Source organism: Natator depressus, chromosome 8 (genome assembly GCF_965152275.1).
Source record: "Natator depressus isolate rNatDep1 chromosome 8, rNatDep2.hap1, whole genome shotgun sequence".
Classification (NCBI taxonomy): domain Eukaryota; kingdom Metazoa; phylum Chordata; order Testudines; family Cheloniidae; genus Natator; species Natator depressus.
In genome coordinates this window covers 45,749,152-45,774,703 of record NC_134241.1, presented here as the reverse complement: position 1 = coordinate 45,774,703, position 25,552 = coordinate 45,749,152, and the positions used below count along the sequence as shown (strand labels likewise).

At 44.9% G+C, this 25,552-nt stretch overlaps 1 protein-coding gene across 1 annotated transcript in view; it reads left to right on the top strand.

The window, feature by feature from the left end:
- The window catches only part of LOC141992684 (dimethylaniline monooxygenase [N-oxide-forming] 2-like), a 66,148-nt gene that overhangs the window by 5,369 nt on the left and 35,227 nt on the right, over positions 1–25,552 (top strand). Inside the window, exons 2-9 of the mRNA XM_074962016.1 lie at positions 1,644–1,898; positions 6,205–6,393; positions 11,004–11,166; positions 13,020–13,162; positions 13,937–14,136; positions 15,556–15,911; positions 18,216–18,288; positions 20,400–20,737. Of these exons, the coding sequence (XP_074818117.1) occupies positions 1,767–1,898; positions 6,205–6,393; positions 11,004–11,166; positions 13,020–13,162; positions 13,937–14,136; positions 15,556–15,911; positions 18,216–18,288; positions 20,400–20,737 (1,594 nt within the window). The 5' untranslated portion in view covers positions 1,644–1,766. The remainder of the gene's footprint in view (positions 1–1,643; positions 1,899–6,204; positions 6,394–11,003; positions 11,167–13,019; positions 13,163–13,936; positions 14,137–15,555; positions 15,912–18,215; positions 18,289–20,399; positions 20,738–25,552) is intronic.

Sequence of the window (25,552 nt, the reverse complement as noted above, 5' to 3'; positions counted from 1 at the left end):
CCTGAGATGATGGGGCGCCCAGGATTTCCAGGTTTATGGATCTTGGGTAGTAGATAGAATATCCCAGGTCGGGGTTCCAGGGGTGTGTCTGTGCGGATTTGATCTTGTGCTTTTTCAGGGAGTTTCTTGAGCAAATGCTGTAGTTTCTTTTGGTAACTCTCAGTGGGATCATAGGGTAGTGGCTTGTAGAAAGTGGTGTTGGAGAGCTGCTGAGCAGCCTCTTGTTCATATTCCAACCTATTCATGATGACAACAGCACCTCCTTTGTCAGCCTTTTTGATTATAATGTCAGAGTTGTTTCTGAGGCTGTGGATGGCATTGTGTTCTGTACGGCCGAGGTTGTGGGGCAAGTGATGCTGCTTTTCCACAATTTCAGCCCGTGCATGTCGGCGGAAGCACTCTATGTAGAAGTCCAGTCTGCTGTCTCGACCTTCAGGAGGAGTCCACCTAGAATCCTTCTTTTTGTAGTGTTGGTAGGGAGGTCTCTCTGGATTAGTATGTTGTTCAGAGGTGTGTTGGAAATATTCCTTGAGTCGGAGACGTCGAAAATAGGATTCTAGGTCACCACAGAACTGTATCATGTTCGTGGGGGTGGAGGGGCAGAAGGAGAGGCCCCGAGATAGGACAGCTGCTTCTGCTGGGCTGAGAGTATAGTTGCATAGGTTAACAATATTGCTGGGTGGGCTGAGGGAACCATTGCTGTGGCCCCTTGTGGCATGTAGTAGTTTAGAAAGTTTAGTGTCCTTTTTCTTTTGTAGAGAAGCAAAGTGTGTGTTGTAAATGGCTTGTCTAGTTTTAGTAAAGTCCAGCCACGAGGAAGTTTGTGTGGAAGGTTGTTTTTTTATGAGAGTATCCAGTTTTGAGAGCTCATTCTTTATCTTTCCCTGTTTGCTGTAGAGGATGTTGATCAGGTGGTTCTGCAATTTCTTTGAGAGCGTGTGGCACAAGCTGTCAGCACAGTCTGTGGTATGTAGATTGTAATGGATTTTTTACCTTCAGTCCTTTTGGTACGATGTCCATCTGTTTGCATTTGGAAAGGAAGATGATGTCTGTCTGTATCTGTACAAGTTTTTTCATGCAGTTGATAGATTTCCACTCCATACGGCTAAATGCAGTGCTTTGCATAATGACAGGTTTCAGAGTAACAGCCGTGTTAGTCTGTATTCGCAAAAAGAAAAGGAGGACTTGTGGCACCTTAGAGACTAACCAATTTATTTGAGCATAAGCTTTCGTGAGCTACAGCTCACTTCATCGAATGCATACTGTGGAAAGTATAGAAAATCTTTTTATACACACAAAGCATGAAAAAATGGGTGTTTACCACTACAAAAGGTTTTCTCCCCGCCCCCCCCCCACACACACACACACAAACCCACTCTCCTGTTGGTAATAGCTTATCTAAAGTGATCACTCCCCTTACAATGTGTATGATAATCAAGTTGGGCCATTTCCAGCTCAAATCCAGGTTTTCTCCCCCCCGCTCCCACACAAACCCACTCTCCTGTTGGTAATAGCTTATCTAAAGTGATCACTTTCCTTACAATGTGTATGATAATCAAGGTGGGCCATTTCCAGCACAAATCCAGGGTTTAACAAGAACGTCTAAGGAACGCTCAAGACTCCATTCTGTCCTCCTCCCACAGAGCAGACTCCAGGACTCACTGACTTGAATTCTTAAACCATTCTGCTGAAGCCACGAGGACCCCGTTCCCTGGGGATTCCTTGCATTGACCAGACTTCGTGATCCTCCCAGACACCGGCATACCATGGCCAAGAGGGTTGCTGTGATCGGCTCTGGCGTGAGCGGACTGACCTCCATCAAGTGCTGCCTGGATGAGGGGCTGCAGCCCACCTGCTTCGAGAGAAGCGATGACATCGGGGGGCTCTGGAGGTTCAGAGTAAGTGTGGGGTTCGTTGCCTGTGGCTGTTTTTGTAAATTGGACCCTCCTCTGTTCTGCATTTCCTAAAAGGGCTAAGATCCCCTCTGCTGTCAGGCACAGAGCGAAGCAAAGATGGGAAACAGTGGGTGGAAAAATCCTGAAGGGAGGGGCGAGGAGTAGCCTAGTAGCACATTCCTTCTGGTATCTGGGAGCTAACAGAAGCTGCTCCATGCCAATGGCACTGGGACATGTCGTATGATCAGTGGAACTAGAGAAAGCGGGTCACACTTCAGGAGGAACCAAGTTCAGCGTGACATCAGGAATGCAAGCCAGGTCCAGGCTGCTTGCATACACCCCCTGGAGCCTCAGTATATACCCCTGGCCTCTCAGCATGCATAATACAGATCTCTTTCCTAGGACTCTGCCTGCCTGCCCTGACCCTTATCGCTAATGGCACAGGGCAGAGCTGCACAGCTGTGATGGGGGGTGGTCATGATTACAGCCATGTTATAGGTAGGGTTGCCAGTTTTGGTTGGATGTATTCCTGGAGGATAATCTGGGACAATCCTGGATGCTGGCAGCCGTAGTTACATGGCATGTGTTCTATGACATACCACTGGGAAAATCACTGAGACTTCAAGGGTCTTTAACTCCTTCTCTGTGCTGCCCCCTGCCCAGCCCCATTCTCTTCCTTTGTGTCAGGGGCGACTGATCGCAGCCTGACTCCTGAACTTGCCCCTGGAGCCTGGAAAGTGACTAGCAGAGGGATTTTGTGACAAGCATGTCTCCTCCTTTTTGCTGCTTTTTGCTGCTTATGTCAGGCTTGAACGTCTGGGGGCAATGGGCTGTTATTTATAAAGGTGGTTTGGTTTGGTTTGATTTTACTGTATAAATATTAGGTAGGACAAGTCTGCTCTCCCCTGGTTTTGCAGGAGGACTCACAGGGGGTGGGGAAAGTTTTTAATTATGTTCATTTGCAGGGGATGTACATTGTGAGCTCTAATGGAAAGAGATTTTCAATCTTTAACAAAGACATCCTTCCTTCCAAGTGTCCAGTAAACACTGGAGATAAATAGGTGTTAGCCAAAACAAACAAAGCGAAGATTTAAACTCTCTGACTAAATGAACTTTTATTCCATTTTCCTCTCAGTTTTCCAGGTTTTCCTCTCTTGCCTATTAGTGTTGTAATGTTAGTAGCTTTCCAGTTGCCAGGAATCTTTCAGACTAGACAAGAGTGTAAAAAAACCCAGCGGAGCAAAACTTTCCCCCTCCCCCCCCATCAAACCCTTTTCACTCTCATTCATTTTTCATAAAGCAACAAATGAAGGACCCAAGGTCAATATTTCTTCCTTTTTGGTCTTAGCTCTTGCATTTCCCCACATTTTGTGTGTTCACATATGTTAAATGTAGCAGTGCATGATACAGGTTTTACATTTAATCACACAATTCTAAAAGTAAATTTACTGGCTCATGCTGTATTTCCCTGAGATCAAGATGACATTGTGTTAAATTCAGACCTGGGGTAAGCAGGTGTATCTCCATGGCATTTCAACCGAGTTCAACAGCTCTAAACGTGGCGTGTCTTAAATTTTGTCTGAGAGTTCCTTTATTTCCCTCTGTCCTTTAAACATAAACATATTACTGATGGCTGTTTTTATGTTCACTTCCACAGCTGTCTGAATAACTGTTTATCTCCCCTCCCTGCCCCCCCCATGAGTTAATTATGCTAATGTGGTTTGTTTACCCCCTAGTGAAACCTTTGTGGGGGGGAAAGATTGAGAGAACAGTATGTAATCAAGGCAACCTGCAAAAACAAAAATAAATATGTGCCATTTTTCTGTGTCTTTATGATGTCTAAAGAAAACCTAAAAGTTTGGGCAAGATGGTAAGTTTTCTTGTTTGGCTTGTGTTTTACTTTACATCGTGTGTCTGCCTAGCAACAAGGAAAAATGCCAGGAGCAGATAGCCAAGAGACGACGATTATCCTCATTGAGAGCCTCTACATCTAAATTTGAGTCAAGCCAAAAGTAAAAGATGTAAATGATTAAGAAAATAAACCTTTTATGGTGAAAAAAATATATATATACATCTCCCAGTGGGTATGGTGACCAGTGTGACACAGGCTTTCAGTAGAGACCTTACATGACACTCTATGGCAGTGGTCCCTAAACTGTGGGGTGCTAAGGGTGTGGAGGAACATTCGGGGGCACAGTGGGGCCCAGGCCAGCTGCCAGAGGCAGGCTGGGGAGGGAGCATCACCCAACCCCTGGCTCCCAGCCTGGCCACAGTTCCACACCCAGCAGCCGTCCCAGCTGCCGGCCCCAACCATGGTCCAGTCATAGCTCCGCTCCCAGTCCCTCTGCCAGCCTCAGCCCCTGACTGACTGCAGCCCAGCCATGGCTCCGCTACTGGCCCCTGCCTTAGCCCAGCCCCCAGCTGGCCCTCTGCCCCCCCGACCATGGCCCCTGGCTCCTGGCCACAGCTCCAGCCCCAGCGTTGGCCCCCCTTACCTCTGTCTGTGCACCCCCTCAGGAGCCATGGCCCTGCTCCTGGCCCTGGCTCCCAACCATGGCTCTGGGGTGGAGGGCAGCACACAGCATGACAAGTTTGGGGATCCCTATAACCCTTTCACACCCCTGAGCCCTCTGCCAGTTGGCACAAAGAGGAACCTGGGTTGCAGTCCCCCCTCTTTCCAACCCAAAGAAGATTTATTTTCTTTGCCATGTCAAGTAAGCAGAGTGATCCAGCTGCAATGTATCTGGACTTGCTGGTAGGGTTGCCAATCCTCCAGGATTGTCCTGGACCCTCCAGAAATTAAACATTAATTTTTAATTAAAGATTAATATGTCATGTGATGAAACCTCCAGGAATATGTCCAACCAAAACTGGAAACCCTATGGCTGCTGGAATTCAATAACCTGTTAATTCTCAGCTGGGTCTCAGTGACTGTGTATAAACAAATGGGATCTGTGTTGGGCAATATTTAAATAATCACCCGCCAAGAAAAAATTGCCCCAGCACTGGTGGTGGCTAGAAGCCACACTGCAAGCACTGTACATACACAGCAATTCCTCTAGCACCCCAGCAAGAAGAGACAAAATCATGCCAAATGTGTGTTTGTAAATGTAGAGTTTAATTTTATACTTCATAGAAAGGATCAAATGCAGCCTTGATGGAAATTCTAGAGAGATTCTTTCCAAAATACCTTCATTACCAAAATACCTGAGCACCTTCCAGTCATGCGTTAAGTGACATGACTAAGCTCTGTCACATATGGTTTGTTCTTTCTCTCACTCTCTCCCAAAGGAGAGAATTGTGCACGCTATGGAGTGTTTTGATGGGGTTTTTTTAATATAAATTATATGTACACCATGCTGTGTTTGACAGGAGGTCTCTACCATGTAATGTCAGGGACGAAATGTTGCCCTAGAAGAATAACCTCATTAGACAGCAACCGTGAATGGTATATTACAGTTTATACTGCCATTGCCCCAGTTAAAAATGTAGCTGAATTATGGTGCCAGTGTAAATGTCTATGGACACTAGGGCAAGCATGCAATTCTGTGCTGAAGCAATTAATACTTTTTCTGTATGTCTACCAAAGGAGGACGAAGCCCTCAGGACACAAATGAGTCTTGCAGAAATCTTGCAACATGAGAGAGGACTGTAAATGATCGTAGATAGCCACGAAATAGTGACCTGTTCAAACTTCAGTAACACCATGAACCAAGCATTCAAAGACCACTGACAAGTCATAAGAGTTGCTACAACAGCAGCCATTCATGTGTACCATTGTTTATTATTTGTATCACAGCATCATCTAGATGCCCCAACAAGGTCCCATTGTGTTAGTACTGTACATACACCAAATGAGACATCCTCAGAGAACTTAAAAATCCCAATAGACAAAGCACAGGAAAAAGGCAGTGGCATTATCCCCATTTTACAGATGGGAAACAGAGGGCCAGAGAGATCCTCAAAGGTATTTAGGCTCCTAACTTCCATTGGATCTGGGCCTAAGTGACTTCCACAAGGTGTCATAGTGCATCTGCAGTTCACATCTCCTGAGTTCCAGCCCAGACTCTTAACTACAAGACCATCCTCACAAAGGAGAACATCTGCTACAAAGAAAAACTTGTGGCAAGAAAGATCACTTTGGCTCTTCATTGGGAAGCTTAAACAGAAGCGAGAGCCCACACAATGCATTGGGCCATCACAAGCCTTCAGACTCAATGAGCGTCACACAGCAACATGGAAAACTCTGCGGATTTGCACTATCTAGTAACATTTTAAAATACACCTTTGTTTGTCTGATGTTTTCTAGGAAAAGGTAGAGGAAGGCAGAGCCAGTATCTACCAATCCGTATTCACCAATTCCTCCAAGGAGATGTCGTGCTTCAGTGACTTTCCAATGCCTGAACACTTTCCAAACTTCCTGCACAACACCAGATTCCTGGAATATTTGAAACTGTACGCAAATCGCTTTGATCTTCTGAAATACATCAGGTTCAAGGTATGTCCTATTAAAAGAGGGTCCAGCTACTTTTTTATTTCCTATACACAAAAGCCAGTCCCCTACTTATAGGCTATAAACTTGTCTTTTGGGTTAAGGAAAACAACAGAATAAGAAAGAACAAAAGTAAAGTCTGCATGAGATAGAGCACAACTTCAGAATGGCTAGTTACATAACGTAACCTACCAATTCTGCATGTGTGTGTAGAACTACAGCTGTATGCAGTGTTGTTATAGCCATGTTGGTCCCAGGATATATGCAAAATAAGGTGGGAGAGGTAATATTTTTAGTGGACCAACTTCTGCAGGTGAGAGAGACATGCTTTCAAGCTTACACTGAAAAAGAGCTCTGCATAAGCTCAAAAGCTTGTGTGTCTCACCAACAGAAGTTGGTCCAATAAACAATATTACCTCCAGCACCTTATGTCTCTAGAACTATTGCTGACCTGGCTTCTGGGGAACAGATTGCTTTCTGATAATACTCTTCTTCAGGTTAACTCTCTGCTGGGTGGAGGACCTGGGGAAGGCTTGCAGAGCCCAATATTATGGAAGAGAGATGAGACTGTCACCCGGTGACTGAAAAGGGACAATGCGGCCACAGGGGAAAGGGCAGCAGGGGCATGGATTAGATGCTGAGCAGATTCAGATTCAACAGGGTAGATGATCGATCAAAATTCTGACCAAGCCCCCGATAGTGAGAGGGGATTCTGGCCTTTTTCTCATGGATTCAGTCCCAACCCCCGTTTCTACCTCACAAAAAGCACAGCATGTCAGGACAAGGAGCAGTGTGAAGAGATCAGGCTAGTGGATAGGATAAAAAGACCAAAGCATCATTTTTCTTTGGGTTTCTTAAATTGCTTTAAACTAGGTGTTTCCAACTCATTCTCTTACAAGGGCCAAATTGCACAATTAATTAGGGTCTGTGATGCTCTCCAGGAGCACCCAGGGCTGTGAGGCACCTTGCTACCGCCCACCCTTCTCATGAGCAAGCCCCGACTGTACCAGCTGGGCATCAGCTCCCCAACTCCATGGGCAACACAAGCAATGCCCTCTAGGTCTGTGCTCTCCTCCCCACAGGTTAGCGATAGGCGTACTCCAACTTCCGAGCATCTGTCTGGAGCGTCCAGCCCCTGGTCCACTGCATGCTCACAGAATTCACCACTGTGCTGCTCCCAAAGAAGCAGTGTACCCCAGTTTACCAGTCCCACCTCAGATCACCGTTCCCCCTCACACCCAGCACTTAGACAGGCTCATAGGGAAATCAAGTGTAAGTTTAGCTTAATGCAGTTGAACTCCCCCAAAGTTTTTGCAGTGTTTTCCAGCCAGGTGGGCTGTGACCCTCCTTTCATAAGATAACATGCTGATAGTTCATCTCCTCAATGAAAGAGCCAGGGTGTCTCTCTGCAATACACTTCCAATCCATTGTCTTTACTAGTAAATAGGATGCCCACCACACATTGGGTGTGAGGGGTTTTTGGGTGGGGGGTTGGGGTTTTTGGTTCAGATACATAATTCCTTAAATATCATCCATCCATCCATCTTATACTTAGGGCTGTTAAGCGATTAAACAAATTAATTGCATGATTAAACAATAATAGAATACTATTTATATAAATATTTTGGCTGTTTTCCACATTTTCAAATATATTGATTTTGATTACAACACAGAATACAAAGTGTACAGTGCTCACTTTATAATTATTATAAATATTTGCACTGTAAAAATAAAAGAAATAGTATTTTCCAATTCACTTAATATAAGTACAGTAGTGCAATCTCTTTGTCATGAAAGTTGAACTTAGAAATGTAGAATTATGTACAAAAAGTAACTGCATTAAAAAAATTAAACAATGTAAAACTTTAGAGACTACAAGTCCATTCAGTCCTACTTCTTGTTCAGCCAATCACTCAAACAAACAAGTTTGTTCACATTCGCAGGAGATAATACTGCCTGCTTCTTGTTTACAATGTCACCTGAAAGTGAGAACAGGCATTCTCATGTCTCTGCTGTAGCCAGCATTTCAAGATATTTATGTGCCAGATGCACGAAAGATTCATATGTCCCTTCATGCTTCGACCACCATTCCAGGGAACATGCGTCCATGCTGATGATGGGTTCTGCTCGATAACGATCCAAAGCAGTGCAGACCGACGCATGTTCATTTTCATCATCTGAGTCAGATGCCACCAGCAGAAGGTTGATTGTCTTTTTTGGTGGTTCAGGTTCTGTAGTTTCCACATTGGAGTGCTGCTTTTTTAAGACATCTGAAAGCATGCTCCACACCCTATCCTGATCAGATTTTGGAAGACACTTCAGATTCTTAAACCTTGGGTTGAGTGCTATAGCTATTTTTAGAAATCTCACATTGGTACCTTCTCTGCGTTTTGTCAAATCTGCAGTGAAAGTGTTTTTAAAACAAACAACATGTGCTGGGTCCTCACCCAAGACTGCTATAACAGAATATATGGCAGAATGTGAGTAAAACAGACATACAATTCTTCCCCAAGGAGTTCAGTCACAAATTTAATTAACACATTATTTTTTTAACGAGCATCATCAGCAAAGAAGCATGCCCTCTGGAATGGTGGCCAAAGCATGAAGGGACATAGGAATGTTTAGCGTATCTGGCACGTAAATACCTTGCAATGCCGGCTACAAAATGCCATGCAAACATCTGTTCTCACTTTCAGGTGACATTGTAAATAAGAAGCGGGCAGCATCCTCTCCCGTAAATATAAAGAAACTTGTTTCTCTTAGCAATTGGCTGAACAAGTAGGACTGAGTGGACTTGTAGGTGCAAAAGTTTTACATTGTTTTGTTTTTGAGTCTGTTATGTAGCAGAAAAAAATCTACATTTGTAAGCTGTGCTTTCACAATAAAGAGATTGCACTATGGAACTTGTATGAGGTGAAAATTGAAAAATACTATTTCTTCAAGCATTTGCAATCAAAATAATATAAAGTGAGTACTGTACACTTTGTTTTCTGTGTTGTAATTGAAATTAATATATTTGAAAATGTAGAAAAACATCCAAAATATTTAATACACTTTAATTGTTATTCTATTGTTTAACAGTGTGATTAAAACTGCAATTAATCACGATTAAAAAAAATTAATTGTGATTTTAAAAATTAGTTAATAGCGTGAGTTAACTGTGATTAATCAACAGCCCTGCTCATAATGACTCTGACCAGTGTGTTACTGACTGTTGGTAAAGACAGTAGCTCACGAAAGCTTATGCTCAAATAAATTTGTTAGTCTCTAAGGTGCCACAAGTCCTCCTTTTCTTTTTGCGGATACAGACTAACACGGCTGCTACTCTGAAACTTAGTAAAGACAGCATACACCACCCTTTAGTGAATAATTATGCACATATCTGACCCAGGGGATCCCTGTAAAACCCTGTGCAACTCCCATGCCCTCTGCCTCAAGAAGTCACAAGATCCATAGGTGGGGTCTACAGAACTGGGACCCATGTTCTATGATCACTCCAGAATGGATCTCTCAGTGATGAGAATGCAATCCTTTGGCAAATTTGCACATCATCTCTTGGGCCTCATATAGCAACCTAATATTTACGCCAATGTGTCCATATATTTTGCTTCACATTTGGGGGTATTCCAGTTAAGATTTCTGTGGCCTGATATTCAAAGTGCTGAGCACCCATAGCTCCAAGTCATTTGGAAACATGAGTGCTCAGCACCTGGAAAATCCAGCCCTGGATGCTGACACGCCCAAAATTGAAGGGCAGTTTGAAAAATGTTTCCGTGAGTTTGGTTACTGTCGCATTCACCATCACGGAGTGGGGATAAATGATGCATGGTACTTCTAACACTAGGATTATTTCTGAACTTTGTTTTTGTGTTTGAACATGCAGTTGGCCATTTTGCATGCAGAGGTGTAGTAATTGTGTGTGCAAACAAGATGCACAGTTGCAACCTAAGCTATCTGAAAACTTTCCCCTTTCAGCTTTTGTCTACACCAGGCTTGTAGCCAGAAGTTTTCACCGTTGCTACCAGCAGTTCAACTCTACTAGTGGTAGCAACATTTTTACCATTCTGTCACCCAGATCTGCTCTGGGCGATGCTAGGCAGGTAATAAAAGCCAGCAGCAACAGGAACCTGATCAGCCTAGCGTTGCCATCATTGCTACCACCAGTGGAGTGGGAACAAGGGGGGGGAAACTTTGGGCATGAAACCCTAGTGTAGACACAGCCAAAATGTCACCATAAGGCATAAGAGTTAATGCCCAGTTAAGGTGAACTGGACCAATTCACTCATCTCTGAGCTGTTTCAGGCTACAGCAGTACTACGTTCCATTCACGGCTGGAAGGTTATGTTTGCAGCAGTAAGGGCTACAATCTTCCTTGTCGGTTAAATGAAAGCTAGCATTCTGGAAAGTCGGGATCTGTCAAGCAGGCTGGATTAAATATACCCATTTCTGGCCTGTAAACTACGTAGTTAACTTCCTGCTTTAAGCCAAACCTGAATGTGGAGCCCAGTTCAATCCTAGCTTCTGAGCTCCTCTGAGTATGTGAGTCACAACAGATCACCTCTAACACATGATGCTGCGGCCAAAGCACCAATGTCTTTTCTCGGGTTTACTTTCAGACCACAGTCACCAGTGTAAGAAAATGCCAGGATTTCTCTACCACTGGCCAGTGGATTGTTGTCACTGAGAGTGATGGGAAGCAAGAATCCACCATGTTTGATGCCGTTATGGTGTGCATGGGTCACCATATAGAATCCTTTATCCCAGTGCAGTCTTTTCCTGGTAAGAGCTGTGTTTGCAAAACCCTCCTACAGGATGTATTTGGGGTCCAGGTTAACAAGGTGCAAAACCAGGAACAGTTAGGGACAATTGTTTGTATTCCTGTATTGGAGTGAGAGCCTATGGCTCGCTGCATGACTGGTTTAATGATTCCTCCAGATCTGATTATTCCTTCCTGTCTCTCTTGAGGCTTTAGTCCCTTGGAAGCATTACAGTTATTGGATTATCCAAATCATTACTTCAGCAAGCAGATGGGCCTGGATCCCATATCCTCTGAAGCCAATGGATCTCTTTCCATTCACTTCAATGTGTGCTATATAGGGCCCAGCTGTTTGCTTTCCTGGTACGAGACTAATTTAAAGCAAGAGCATTGCGAAATTCTGTACATTCACCAAATACCTGGCCATGAACAATGCAGGGTTCAAATCAGGAAGCTGTTATCTGTTTGATTCTGTTGTCTCTTCTATATTGGTGTGTATTTTATATATATAATAGCACCTCCACTGCCATATTCTTCTTTTCTCTGCTAGCTTTCTTCTTCCTTCTCTTCTTTTTGCCCTGAAAAATCTCAGTCACAATGTTTAAATTCTCACCCTCTCCAATATTTTCAGCTCTTCCAGTAAAAGTAAAGTTTGGGGTCAGTTGGTTTTGGACAAAGGTTGGTTCAGTTTCTACTTTAGCGGAATGGTTTTTCCTGGTACTGAAGCAAAATTGTTGGCATGATCAAAGTTTGGCACAAACACACATCAGGAGGCAGCTAGGCCTTTGAGTGGATTGGCCAAACATACCAAGCACACTCAAGTATTTGCTCCGTTCTTAACATTTGGTACAGGCCAGCTGGCATCCCCACCCAATTAACTCTGAGAGTGAGAAATGATTGCAGGCAAAGGGCTCAAACCTCTACAGCAATGAGTGTATACTCGTTGCAGCTCAGGAGTTGGGGGCCACCTTTCCATTCCCCCAGTTCTGTACCAGATTAGGAACATAGCCCCTGGGGTAACTTAAAGCATCTTCAGAGTTGCCATGTTATGCCACCTGCACCTGTGCTGTGCCCTGCCCCTGCACATCCCTCCCACACCTCCAAAGAACGGTGTGCAGCGGGGGGGATCTCCAGCCCTTTTGATCAACATTCATCCTGTTCACTGCATGAGCAGTACACAGCAGGTGGAAGAGGGCCCGAGGGTTACACCCAATGTGTCCACAAATCAAAGGCACTGCTCTCCACTGAAACTTCTCATTTTTCTTTCTAGTAAAGCATACCTAGACGTCTTCTCACGCCAAACACCCTACATCTCAATGTCTCTAAACTCTGGCAGGGGGAGGAAGGGTTGAAATACAAACTTGGATCTGCAAAAAAAAAAAAAAAAGAGTACTTGTGGCACCTTAGAGACTAACAAAATTTATTTGAGCATAAGCTTTCGTGAGCTACAACTCACTTCATCGGATGCATCTATGCTCAAATAAATTTGTTAGTCTCTAAGGTGCCACAAGTCCTCCTTTTCTTTTTGCAGATACAGACTAACACGGCTCCTACTCTGAAACTTGGATCTGAATTTTTTCTTCATAACAGGCCGAACCAATTGACATCCCCACAAAACCTGCAGCCAAATGCCCCAGAATTTTAAGATGCTCCAAATCTGGCGCTGAGGGTATGTCTACACTGCAATCAGGAGGTGTGATTGCAGCATGTGTTCCCCAGCTAGATCAGATTGAGTAACACTAGCGGTGAAGCCATGGCAGTACAAGCAGGTTAGCCCCGCCCACCCAGGACCCTGGAACAATCACATACCCTGAGCGTTAGCAGTTTAAAATCCATCTCTGCACTGAGATTCCAATCCTTCCTTCTCTCCTCGTAGGTATCGAAAAGTTCAAGGGCCAATATTTCCACAGCCGGGAGTACAAGAGCCCAGAAGGATTTCAGGGGAAGACGGTTGTGGTGATTGGAATGGGGAACTCTGCATCGGATATTGCCGTGGACCTCTGTCAGATAGCCAAACGGGTAGTGTGATTTAGCCTGCTACCCTTGTGATTTGGGGTGAGGGCGGTAGAAGGCATCCATATACTGCATCCATAACATATACTGATGTGGCATGTAAGTAAATTACACGCCACGTCAGTATACTGTGGCCCAGAGACTTATTAAGAATAGCGATCACCTAGAATACGGAGCATCCCAGGCATTAAAGCCCAAATATTTGCTTCTCTAGAGCAGGAAAAAGGCCTCTAACGATTGGTTGCTATTATTTTGATTGTTTATTCTATGCATTTCAGTAGGGCCTAGTGGCCCCAACTGCAATCACAGTTCCATTGGGCTAGGCCCAGTACATACACACAGCAAAAGGTCCTGCACTCAGATCAGCCAACAATTTAAAAAGACAAGATGGACAAAGGGTGGGAGAAAAGAAGTGGTGTTATCCCCATTGTACAGGTGGGAAACTGAGGCATGGAGAAGTTAAGCAATTTCCCAGGGTCACAAAGGGAGGCTGGAGCCAAATCCAGCTCTCCTAAGTTAGAAAAGATCACCTTTCCTTTGAGACTGGTACATCTAGAATCAGCCTCCACTATGAAAAGCAATCTGAAGTGGGTGTTTTTTTCCCAGCCCCCTGACTCTGTTCTGAGACGTTGTTCTCTATTGTTTTGACCTTGGTAGCCTCAAGCAGGAGAAGATGTTCAATGTCTGGAGATAAAACTAGGCTGAGATTTGCAATGCAAACAATGCACATGCTGCAGAAGACTGTCACTGCTTAAAGTGGAATTCTATATTGCCTTGTAGGTGTTCATCAGCACCAGAGGAGGCTCATGGGTAATGAGCCGGGTCTACGATGACGGCTACCCTTGGGACACTGTATTTCACACCCGATTTAGCAATCTGATCAGAAGTATCCTGCCTTGGCCACTTTTGAAACTGGTGTATGAACAGAAGATGAACCAATGGTTTAACCATGAAAACTATGGCTTGGTGCCTCAGAACAGGTATGCACTTTTAACATGCAGCTGATCTATGGGTAGCTGGAGAGGAAAAGCAATCTGAATCATGTAATTATTATGAGGCCATACTCTGTCCTCACTCATGCTTCACTTACTCCTTACTCAGGCTAAACTCTTACTGAATATAGGACTGGCAGGACTAGATCAGACCTGAGGCCTCTCTACCTCAGTCTGTCTCTGACACTGGCCAGGGCCATATGCTTCAGGGGAACGTGCAAGAAATTCAGTAGTGGGCAATTATGGACAATCATGGGCAAGTTTCTTCCTAACCACCATCACTTAGTGGTCAGATTATGCCCTGAAGCATGAGGGTTTACATTTTTGGATGTTCTCATTATCCACAAACACGTGTAATTCTTTTTTAATCCTGCAGTAGACCAAACTAACCCTCCAATCTTAACCCCCCAAAACACTGGGATTGTTTGAAATCTGGATTCAGATGTGAAGGGTTGGACCCATCTCTGCTTAAAATGCCAGGAAAGGGTCCAAGATCAAAACATGTACATTCTCCAGGAAAATAAATCTCCGGGGAGGAGGGAGAGGAGTTGGGGCTGGTGGAGGGGAGTGGGTCCTTGGCAGTGCTCAACTCTGTCCTAAAACTATATGGAAAATGCTCTTGGGAACCCAAGTCCTGCCAGGAAAGAGCAAATATTTATTTAGATTTTATAAAACAGTTGATTCAAGTCTTTCAATGAGAGCAAGAATTAGATACTCAAAGGAGAAGAGTCCAATGGCTTAGATATGTGGAACTAATCTCCTTCTAGTGCAGGAGGAAATGCATCCATTTAAAAGGAAATGTCAAAAATGTCTCCCTTGGATCACCTCAGTTTTTGGGTGGCCAGTCTGGGCCACCTTAGGCCTCGCTTTCTGACCTGCAGCACCTGTTAACTTATTTCAGTCGGAGCTGTGGGTGCTCAGCACCCCTGGAAATCAGGCTGAGGATACATCAAATTTGTGGACACTTGAAACTTTTGACCTTAACTTCCAAGAATATATCATCATGGCTGCGCTGAAAGAACTGGCCCCAAGGTGTGGAACCTGGAATGACTGTATGATTCAGTGACACTCTATTACTACAGACCCTGCTGACCTATGAAAATAGGGATAACAGGGTGTAAAATGGGTATTACTAACATGCTATTTCTACCCTACGCTTCTTGTCTGTAGTCCTATCGATATGCATTTTGTCAGCTCATTCCAATCCTTCAGTCTTACTCTTCTTCAAGGTATGCCTGATAGAGTGAAATTAATAACAGCTTCGCTGCAGCTGACTAGCTGGGGGATCTTTGGCACTCAGTCCTCGCAGCCCCCAGGTTATTTAGGGGAGCTAGGATGTAAGGACTTTGCGCACTGTTTGCACGGCCTCAACAAACCAGGTGCCTCTACCATCTTGTGTCCTTCCAGAGCCCTGATGAAAGAGCCAGTGTTCAATGATGACCTTCCAAGCCGCATCCTCTGTGGCAGTGTGATGGTGAAGCCCATTGTGAAGGAGTTCACCGAAACCGCTGCCATCTTTGAAGATGGGACTATGGAGGAGAACGTGGATGTTGTCATCTTTGCCACTGGCTACAGCTTCTCGTTCCCCTTCCTGGATCAGTCAGTCATCAAAGTGGAGAACAACGAGGCTCCGCTGTACAAACAAGTCTTCCCCCCTACTCTGGAGAAGCCAACGCTGGCCGTCATTGGCCTCATACAGCCGCTTGGGCCCATCATGCCGAACGCAGAGCTGCAGGCTCGCTGGGCCACAAGAGTCTTTAAAGGTAAGTGGATGGGCATGTTGTGATCCACGCATAATAACTGCCAACATGCCAAACGTGTGACCAGATTTAACCTTAAGTGGGCACAACTGCCATTGAAATCAGTACTAGTGCCCTTTGCATCAGGGTTCAATTTGGCTTATTGTCCCTGCTGCAAGGTGTTTACGTGCTTGATTTAGATAAGAATGATACATGGGAATACAGGACAGGGAGAGAATGGCAAAGGACACCAGTGCAGGTTCTAAATTCAAAAGTTTCACATTTGTTGACTCCCACTCACGGGACTGACTCTTTAATATCCCTCCTTAGCATGCTCAGTCTGCACAGACCACTTCTGATATTTTTTTTTAAACAGTGAAGGTAATTAACTGCTCTAATCTAGCTCAACCACAAGTTATGGGCTGGATACAGGAATAACAGAAATTCCCTGGCCTGTGTGATGCAGGAGGTCTAACAACGATATGCTATGCATCCGATGAAGTGAGCTGTAGCTCACGAAAGCTCATGCTCAAATAAACTGGTTAGTCTCTAAGGTGCCACAAGTACTCCTTTTCTTTTTTCTTTTTACGAATACAGACTAACACGGCTGTTACTCTGAAACCTAACATGATCACAATGGTCCCATCAGCCGTAACATGTATTAATCTCTAATGTAACTTACTGCCAGAGACCTGAAAGCAGGGAACTGTGGTGTTGGTATTCTTATCCACAAGTGTCACTACAGCCAATAAGAATCAGTAAAAGAGATCAGAGAATATCAATGGGATATGATCATTATAATAAATATGTAAAATTAGGGACCAGGGGAGAAAGCAAGAGCTGTGAGCTGCAACTGGTTTGACCCTGAGTTGCTTCTCCACAGAAATACAGCTGAAAGCATATATACCTGGAAAGGGAACAAGGCTCCGCTTCTTACAGAGCAGTCTTCTGAAGCAGCTGTTTAGTGTCCACTGCTTTCATCACTGATATCTTACTTAGAATCATAGAATATCAGGGTTGGAAGAGAGACCTCAGGAGGTCATCTAGTCCAACCCCCTGTTCAAAGCAGGACCAACCCCAACTCTCTCTTACTTCTCTGATAATCTCGCAAAGCAGTCGGGCTGTCAGAATGAACAAAAGGTAAACTAAAGCACTCGTCTCCCGAAGTGCACAGGTCAATCTCTGACTCCTATTCATAACAGACAGGCATTCCCACATTAGGTTTAATCTTTCTAAATGTAAGTTTCACTTAAGAATGAACACCTTTGATATTTTTCTAGGCAGCAGTGTCATCTAGTGGTTTATCAAATAGTTGAAGGACAGAAGTCAAAACCAGGACTCCTGGGTTCTATTTCCAGCTCTGGCACTGAGTTACTACCATAGGGTTTTGGCCAAGTGACCATTTATCCAGCTGTAAAATTTGTATAATATTCAGACATTTTTTCCCTTCTTGAAATAAATATCAAGACTTAGTCACCTCTTGGGTCAAAACTTATCTTAAGGAACAACAAATCTTGAAAATAGCCAAAAGAAAAGTCAATACATGTAATTGTTGCTATGGGTGCATGTAACAATCTTTCAGACAGCTACACTAGAATTCTCTCTCATTGTGCAGCTCTCTGTAAACTTGCAAGGGCTTCTCTGTAACGCGTCATGAGCATTGATGGTGCTACAGAAACAAAAGCTGCTGGCAGTGCACCGTAATTTAGGAATTATCCTTTTAAACTAACGTTGTAAAGGAAAGGTGGAATTAGAGGAGCAGAAAAAGCTTTTCTTCCCCTTCTGAGAGTTTAAGAGTTTAAACCAAACTCCTCACTGAGGAGATCAACTAGAAAAATGCACTGTCTTGCCACATGATTGATTTCAGCCAGCCATAAATTAGGATTTGCTAGTTATATGTAACAATATCTCCCTGTCTAACAGGAGTGCTCTGCTGTAAGGTTTAATGAGTGTTTGTGAAAGCACTGAGGCCCAGATCTGCCAAGGTATTCCACAAAGTCAGTGGAAGTTAGGAGCCTAAGTAACTTGGAGGATGGGCCGCAGAGACCCAAGGCTGAATTGGAGCCACGTGTCATAAGGGCAGATTAAATGAATTTGTCTTGCCACAGTCCCCATGGCAAAACTAGAGCAGCAGGAAGGAGAATTCAGTCCCCTTTGCGGCAGAGGCTTCGGGGAAGCAACACTTTTAAGCATTTGTAGTGGAATGTGCAAACTACTTGATGTAACAGACCAGGGCAGGAAGCTTCCCAAATCCAGCTCTGAACTTCAAAGCTTGGGTCCCTCTGTAATTCTTGTAACTTATAAGTAACAGCCACTTTAATTTTATAGGGCTGACTGAGCTGCCCTCCGAGAGCACTATGATGACTGACATTGTCAAGAGGAAAGAGAAGAGGATCAAATGGTATGAAACAGCACCTAATTAATATTACTATTCTCCACTCATCATGGGAGCAGTTTATACATATGGAGGAAATTGTATTTCTCCTTCCTCTCATGCTCCTTCTCAGAAAATACAGTCCAAAGTCTTCTAGAAGCTTTCGCTGGCATTCATGTCTTCATGTGTTTAAAATATACTCCATCTGCTCAATGACTAGCTCGCTGGCAGATATTACAAATGCCTTGAGTATTTGGGTTCCCCTCATTTCTTTTCTGGCTGCCAGACCTGTGTGTGTATTCCCTCCAGACTGAATACTTTAACCACATTTGCACAATTCCACTGCCCCCAGGAAAAAGTGTTATGGAACCATGTCAACCACATATATCAGTGTAGTCTCTTGATTATTCCTAGTAGCCAGTGATGAACATCACCCCAAACTAGCCAAGGATGCCTTCTGCTATTTTGTGGCAACGAAATGCAATTCTCATGCTTGCGCTGAAAGGAAAACAGGACACCTTTCAGACCACTTTCCAGAACTCCGCTGCCACTGTCTTTAGATCCAGCCTCCCTGTGGTGTGTCTGCCATCTCCCTTTTCACTCCTGTGTAAGAATGGCAGTGGGTTTTATCCTCCTTCAGATTGGTGGGTGTTGGATATTATATTCGTCAGCCTTAAACCACATGCCCTTTTGGTCCATTACAAATCCTCATCAGAGAGCCTATACGAATTTCCCCAAGGGTCTTTCACATAGTTTATTTTGTTGATCAGAGAGAGACCTCTTTTGAAGGCAGCTACAGTAGAAGATGGCCAGGCTCACTAGCTTCCTTATCCCACAAAAATGTGAAGCTTATACCACATGCTGTTCCTCTGGAAATGTTAATCTGTGTGCCTAATACTTGAAGTGCCAAGAGTTAAGGGCTCAGCAGGTTGCAGAAATTGGAGTTGGGAGTTTCTCTGTAGCATCCATTGCTGTCATATACAAGCTCTGAATGCATAGCAATAATTCTTCACATAAAGTTCTGCTCATTCCAGCCCATGAAATATTTCACAGGGTGTCTTTTGAACTGAAAAGTTTTCCATTTTTCTAATGTTAACCTGAAATCACCGGTAGTCACCTGTGGGCTGTAATACTGTGGTCTAATTTTGGTTGTTGGGTGGTGTTGGTGCCCTGAGATGTACAGGAGGTCAGACTAGCAGACTAGGAGGTCCCGTCTTGCCTTTGATGGCATATTATAGAGTTTCGGGGAGTGTAGGAAGATGGTCTGAGTAGAACAGCTCTTTTCCATCTCTGACTACGAAGCTGTGATCCTTAGGGTTTGCTCGCAAAAATGTGAACACATTTTTACACACCACTTCAGTCAGAGCAGCACCATTGCACATGCCAAATGACCTGTTAGATGTAGGTGGTTTGTGTGCACACAGTTCTGAAAATCTGTCCCTGTAGGCCCATACTGGGGACTCAACTGCAGCTGAAAGGGATTAAGATTGTCTAAGGTATGAGAAATGCACTAGGTAGGATGATATTATTTGTAATGCAAACATGCCGGCTTCTTCAGAAATAGTACGTAACCTGCTGACACCAACGTTCAGTAAATGTGCCTTGTTCTCTGAAAATTGGGGTCTACAGTTTTTTCGCATGGAGGTAACTACAATTCAGCCAGTTTTCGGGTATGTCTGCATTGCAATGTGGAGATGGGATTGCAGCACGTGTAGACATACCAGAGGTAGCTCTGATCTTGATTAAGAATAGCAATGTAATCATGGCAGCTTGAATGTGTACCTAGAGTCATGAGCTGGGGGGCTGACCCGAGCAGCTGCCCATGCTGCCACAGCTTCACTCGAGCTAGCTTTGCTCTAACTGGATGCTACATCAGAGAGCTGCAGCTACCCAAAATTCTCTCTGGGGTACTTCTTGTGGCTCTGAATTCCATTATTTCTCAATCTTCCCATATCTTGTCCACTTCCCTGTCTTTCTCCTTTCTCTCTTCTTAGAGAATAGGTTAGCGTGGTATTTGCCAGTTCTCTACATGACATCCCTTTAGAACTGTATAAATCGGGAGCATCAGGTTCAATGTACATGGATCACTGAACAGTTCTGACAGTTGTGGGGCATCTCTTTCTTTGCTCTCTCCTAAGGTTTGGTACGAGCCGCAGCCAGACGTTGCAAACCGATCACATTGAATATCTGGATGAGCTCGCCGAAGGCTCGGATGCGAGACCCAGAATCCTTCCGCTGCTCCTGAAGGATCCCAAGCTGGCCCTGACGATTTACTTTGGCCCCTGCAGCCCCTTCCAGTTCCGCTTGACCGGCCCGGGGAAGTGGGATGGAGCCAGAAATGCCATCCTGACCCAAAGGGCACGGATCATCAAACCCACAAGAACGCGCGTGTTGCGCGACTCTTCAAACCACTCCCTGGTTTCATATTTGCTTAAAATCTTTGGTCTCCTTGCTCTCTTCGCTGCAATTTTTGTTAGTCTCCATTAGTCCTGAGCTCTCAGCAATGTGATGTGATGCTGTGCCCACTATAGAAGGCTTTCCCTTAAAAATAACAACCTCCTTGCCATATACCAGTCCATGGGTCTGATCCAGAGAGGTGCTGAGCATCTGCAGCTGCTGACTGGTGCTAGTGAACATTGTGGGTGCTCATCATCACTTTTTAAAATCAGCCCATCTGATTGGAGCTCTCTAGCAAAGCTATGGGTTGAGATTTTTCAAAGCAAGCTATATAGGAGATCAGACTAGATACTTGCGTGGTCCCTTCTGGGCCTAAACTCTGCTCACGCAGCTCTCATTTCAATTAACACAAGGTTGTGTTCCTAAATCCCTTAGGCAGCTTCACTTTGATCTGTTGATTTGGGCTCTGTTTAAATGCTGAGGGCTCGTCTATACACAAAAGTTGTACCCCTTTGACTGTACTGATATCATTATAACAGTACAACCCTCAGCGCTGACACAACTTTTGTGGAATAAGGCACCTTTTATGCCACTATTGCTGCTTCTTATGTATGGGAAGGGGAATAATCTATACTGTTATAACTGCCTCCACACTGGTGGTTGTACTGGTATAACTATTTTAGTAAACAGTTCCTCCCTTACCCAACATAGTTATACTGGTACAAAAGCTGGGAGTAGACTAGGCCTTAGCATGAGAGACTGTTTCTGTTACCCCAAACCTCTGCATTTCATGTTTGAAAGCAAGATTTGAAATGACAGTAGGGGCAGAAACACAGACCAGGTTTTGCAAGCCAGCAATTACAGACCAGTCCCTATCAATATCTGTACAGACCAGGCCCTCTCAATATCTGTAAGTGTGCTGTGTCCTTCTCCCTGCAATGCAAGAAAGTGAGGCCTACGCTCTAAATTTTCTAATTATACATTTAGTTTGAACCTAAAGTTGGACCTGAAGTGGAGTCTCAATCAATCCCAGCCAACTTCAATCAACCCAGTCAAGAAATCTCAGTCCAGCCCAGTACTGAAAGAGGCTGGGTGGAGTTTTCAGAAGCACTCAGCATTGGCCTAACTCTCTTCCCACCGAAGAGAAGGATAAAACTCCCTTCCTGCACAAGCTGACTTCTCAAAGGCCTCTCAATCCAGGGCTGATGTCTTGGGATTTCAGAGACCCAACTGAAGTTCACCTTCCACTTTAACCCCCATTAGCTTTGTCTGTCATAAAACACCTCATTGACCAACATACCGGGCCGCCTCCATCACTGCAGCTCTCCAATACTTAGACAAAAAATTTGTGGGAATTACAGAGTAGCAAAGCTGCCAAATGCATGGTGGGTAGGATAACTCTTGTAATCTATTCTGGCGCTTCCATGATTCATGCGCAATGTTGCCAGCTACTTGGCCTGCTGGGTAACTTGCTTCTTGTTTCCTGAGAAAAGATACAACAACAGCTTGAATCACTCATCAGCTAGCCTGTTAATAAAGGGCCAGATTCTCAGTTGATATAAACAGTATCTGGCTCAAAGCCATGGCAAAAGCTGTACTTTTGTTAGTGTGGCATTACTGATGCTATATTCAAGACTGAGATGGGAGGGTTTTTTCAGGACAAATCTCTATCTCTGGTTGCTCGGAATGAATTGTTTTCAGGCTGAAACTTGGCAAACTCCCGACTCGGTCTGAAAACATGTTTTTGGCAAGCTCGAAAAATGTCAGTTTGGTCACTTTTTGTTGTTGTTAATTACAGGAACATAAAACACAAGTTCATCTGAGTTCAAGATGCATTTGGAGAGACTAGTAATTGAAAGCACTTTGTTGTAAGTGTAAAGGGATGTGTGGTTAGTGCTTATCAAGGGGCCTAATTGTTTTGATTGTCTTAAAAAAATACACAAATTTTTAAAATTGACTGATGGTTGATGTGTGTGCATGTTTGTAATATTCATGGTATTGCCAATAACACTTCCACAGTGCCAACAAAATACTGATTTCCAAACAGCTGCTATTCATGATTATAGGCTTAGAGCCACCTTCTTGAATATAACGCTCATTGGCTTTGACAGTAGCTTTTTATGCTATTTTTATGATATATGAAAGGAGGGAGACAGGTGTTGAAAAAGTTGTTAGATTAGGAGAGAGAGAGGGAGGGAAAAGTTTTTGAGACCACCATAAGTGCACCACATTAGAGGTGTACAACTTCTATGGCGCTTGCATAACTTTTATATATCGTCTTCTGGGCCCTGGTGGAAAGGGACTGAAGCCTATGAAATGGGAAAGTATTTGATGATGTATCTTTTTTCCTTAGTGTTTGAGGGAATTCAGTGTAAAAACTCGTAGTGCTACATTTGAGATTTTAAAACCGCCAAATTCAGGAAGTTAAGAACTACAGTTTCTACAGTAACTTTGCACTTATCCATGCAGCAAATTACCATAGGCGCTGAACCTAGGGGTGCTGCTGCACGCTCTGGCTTGAAGTGGTTTCCATTATATCCAGGGTTTACAGTTTGGTTCAATGGCTCTCAGCACCCCCATTATATAAATTGTTCCAGCCCCCCTGCAAGTTACACCAAATTTAACTAAAGGTGTGAATTTAAACTAACTTAATCAAACTGGAGCTAGCTTCTCTATGGAACCTCTTATTTTGGTTTAAGAGCGACTTAGTTCAGTTCAGTTTAAATAGATTAGGAAAAAGCTAACAGGCTGAAGCTAACCCAAAGTAGGCACCCTTAAAATTCAATAAGGGGATTGCAATGGTTTTACTAAACCGGTTTAATTAGGCCATTTCCAGTTTGTGGGTAGACCAGGCCTTTCACTCTGCCACTTGAAGTTATGCAGTAAAGTAGAAGGTTTCATTATATGATCACATGATACTAACTAATTGCATTAATAATAAGCACGGACTTGGGAAGGATGCGGAAGTGAAATACTTGCCTTCTTATCAAGGTAGCTTTACTCTAGGAAACAAAAACTTGCGTCTCTAACACACTGTTCCTGCTAATACCAATGCCCACCAGGTGGTATACCTGACCCATTGCAAGCGGCCAGGTCTGTACTGATGTACTAAATAACGTTCTCTGTATGTATATATTGTGACAAAGTTCCTCCTCTGCCTTGGTGGGTCCTGCACTTTATTGGAGGATTTGCTCGCCTCAGAGGTTCACGGCAGCCCTCAGTTTGGCCACTTTTGTGGCTCAAATCTGCTGTTTACTCTAGTTAGCCTCATCACTGGCCAGCATGGGGAAAAGGAATAAGAACAATCCCCGCAGTCTCTGCTGATCCACCTAGTGGATCGGGGAACAGGCCAGAGACCTTCCCCTCTGGTGGAACCCACAATCCAGGTCAACTCCTCCAGTATCAAGTAGGGAGTTGAAGGAATGGAGGGAACCTGGGCCCACCTTCTAATCCAGGTTCCAGCCTAGGACCCTGTGGATTGCAGCTGTCTACAGTGGCTCCTGTAACAGCTGCATGACAGCTACAACTCCCTGGGCTACTTCCCCATGGCCTCCTCCCAACACCTTCTTTATTCTCACCACAGGACCTTCCTCCTGATGTCTGATAATGCTTGACTTCTCAATCTTCCAGCAGTACGCCTTCTCACTCTCAGCTTCTTGCACCTCTTGCTCCCAGCTCCTCGCACGCACACCACAAACTGAAGTGAGCTCCTTTTTAAACCCAGGTGCCCTGATTAGCCTGCTTGTCTTAATTGATCCCAGAAAGTTCCTGATTTTTCAAAAACCTTCTCTGTTACCTTACCCAGGGAAAAGGGACCTACTTAACCTGGGGCTAATATATCTGCCTTCTAAAATGGTGCGGAGATCCTGCATGTGCCGATCCCTGTACTGGTCCACGGAGCCAGGACTCCTGGGTTCTGTTCCCAGTTCTGCTGCCCCTTGTAGCTAACCTGGGGCCCAGGCTGGGGCCTGTTGATCATGGTTGAGGAGGGTTCACATCCCCTCCCCACTGATCCCCAGCAGCTGCAGCTCCTGTCTCGCCAATAAAGTTGTGTTGGTCTGAAAAAAATCACTCTCCTGTAGCCCTCTGGTCTGGAGGGAGTAGGAGGAAGAAGGCTGCTGCTAGGCCCTGGGCTCCCCTGCTGCTGCTGCTGCTGCTGCTGCTCCCCCGGCTGGGCCACACACCACCACCCCTTCTCTGCTACCTGTTTGCTGGCTAGCTGTTGGACCCCCTCCCCCCTCAGGTGCTGCTACTGCTCCAACTGCAGCCCCTTGGGGGGGGGCCTGCTGGCCCGCTCCCCAGAGTGGGGGAGTGAGGGACCCCAGCCCCAGCCGTTGCTACTGCTGTGGACGACACCACCATCACCACCTGTGAGGCGTCCTTTCTGCCTGCCTGGACCACCACCTGGAGTTCCTGGAGCTGCTACTGCGGAGCTTGCTGCTTGGAGCTGCTGGAGCCCCAAGGAGGAGAAGAAGAGGACCATCTACCAGTGGGGGAGCACATAGAGACTTTGCAGACCACTGTGGAGGGGGCTCTCAAAGACTGAGTAACTTTCAAAGTGTGCTCTTGTGGTGGGGGTTTTGACTGTGTTTGTGGGAACACTGGGGGGTGTGGCGTGGAGCTATCCCCCAATCCATCTGTGTCCCCCCAACTCCCACCACCCCCACTGGCTGTTTACCATCTGCCTCAGCTCCTACCTCTGGACTCCAGCTGCTTGCTTAGCTTGCCACGCCCTGTTTCCACCAGTGGGGCCTGAAGCAACAGCCTGCCCAAACAAGACTCTTTCATGCAAGCACATGTGGGTGCACGTGCCCCTCCTTGGACTGCCCACCCCACAACTTTGCCCCTTGCTACCTGCCCCATTTGCCCCTTGCAGCCCTTTGCTCCTCCCCTT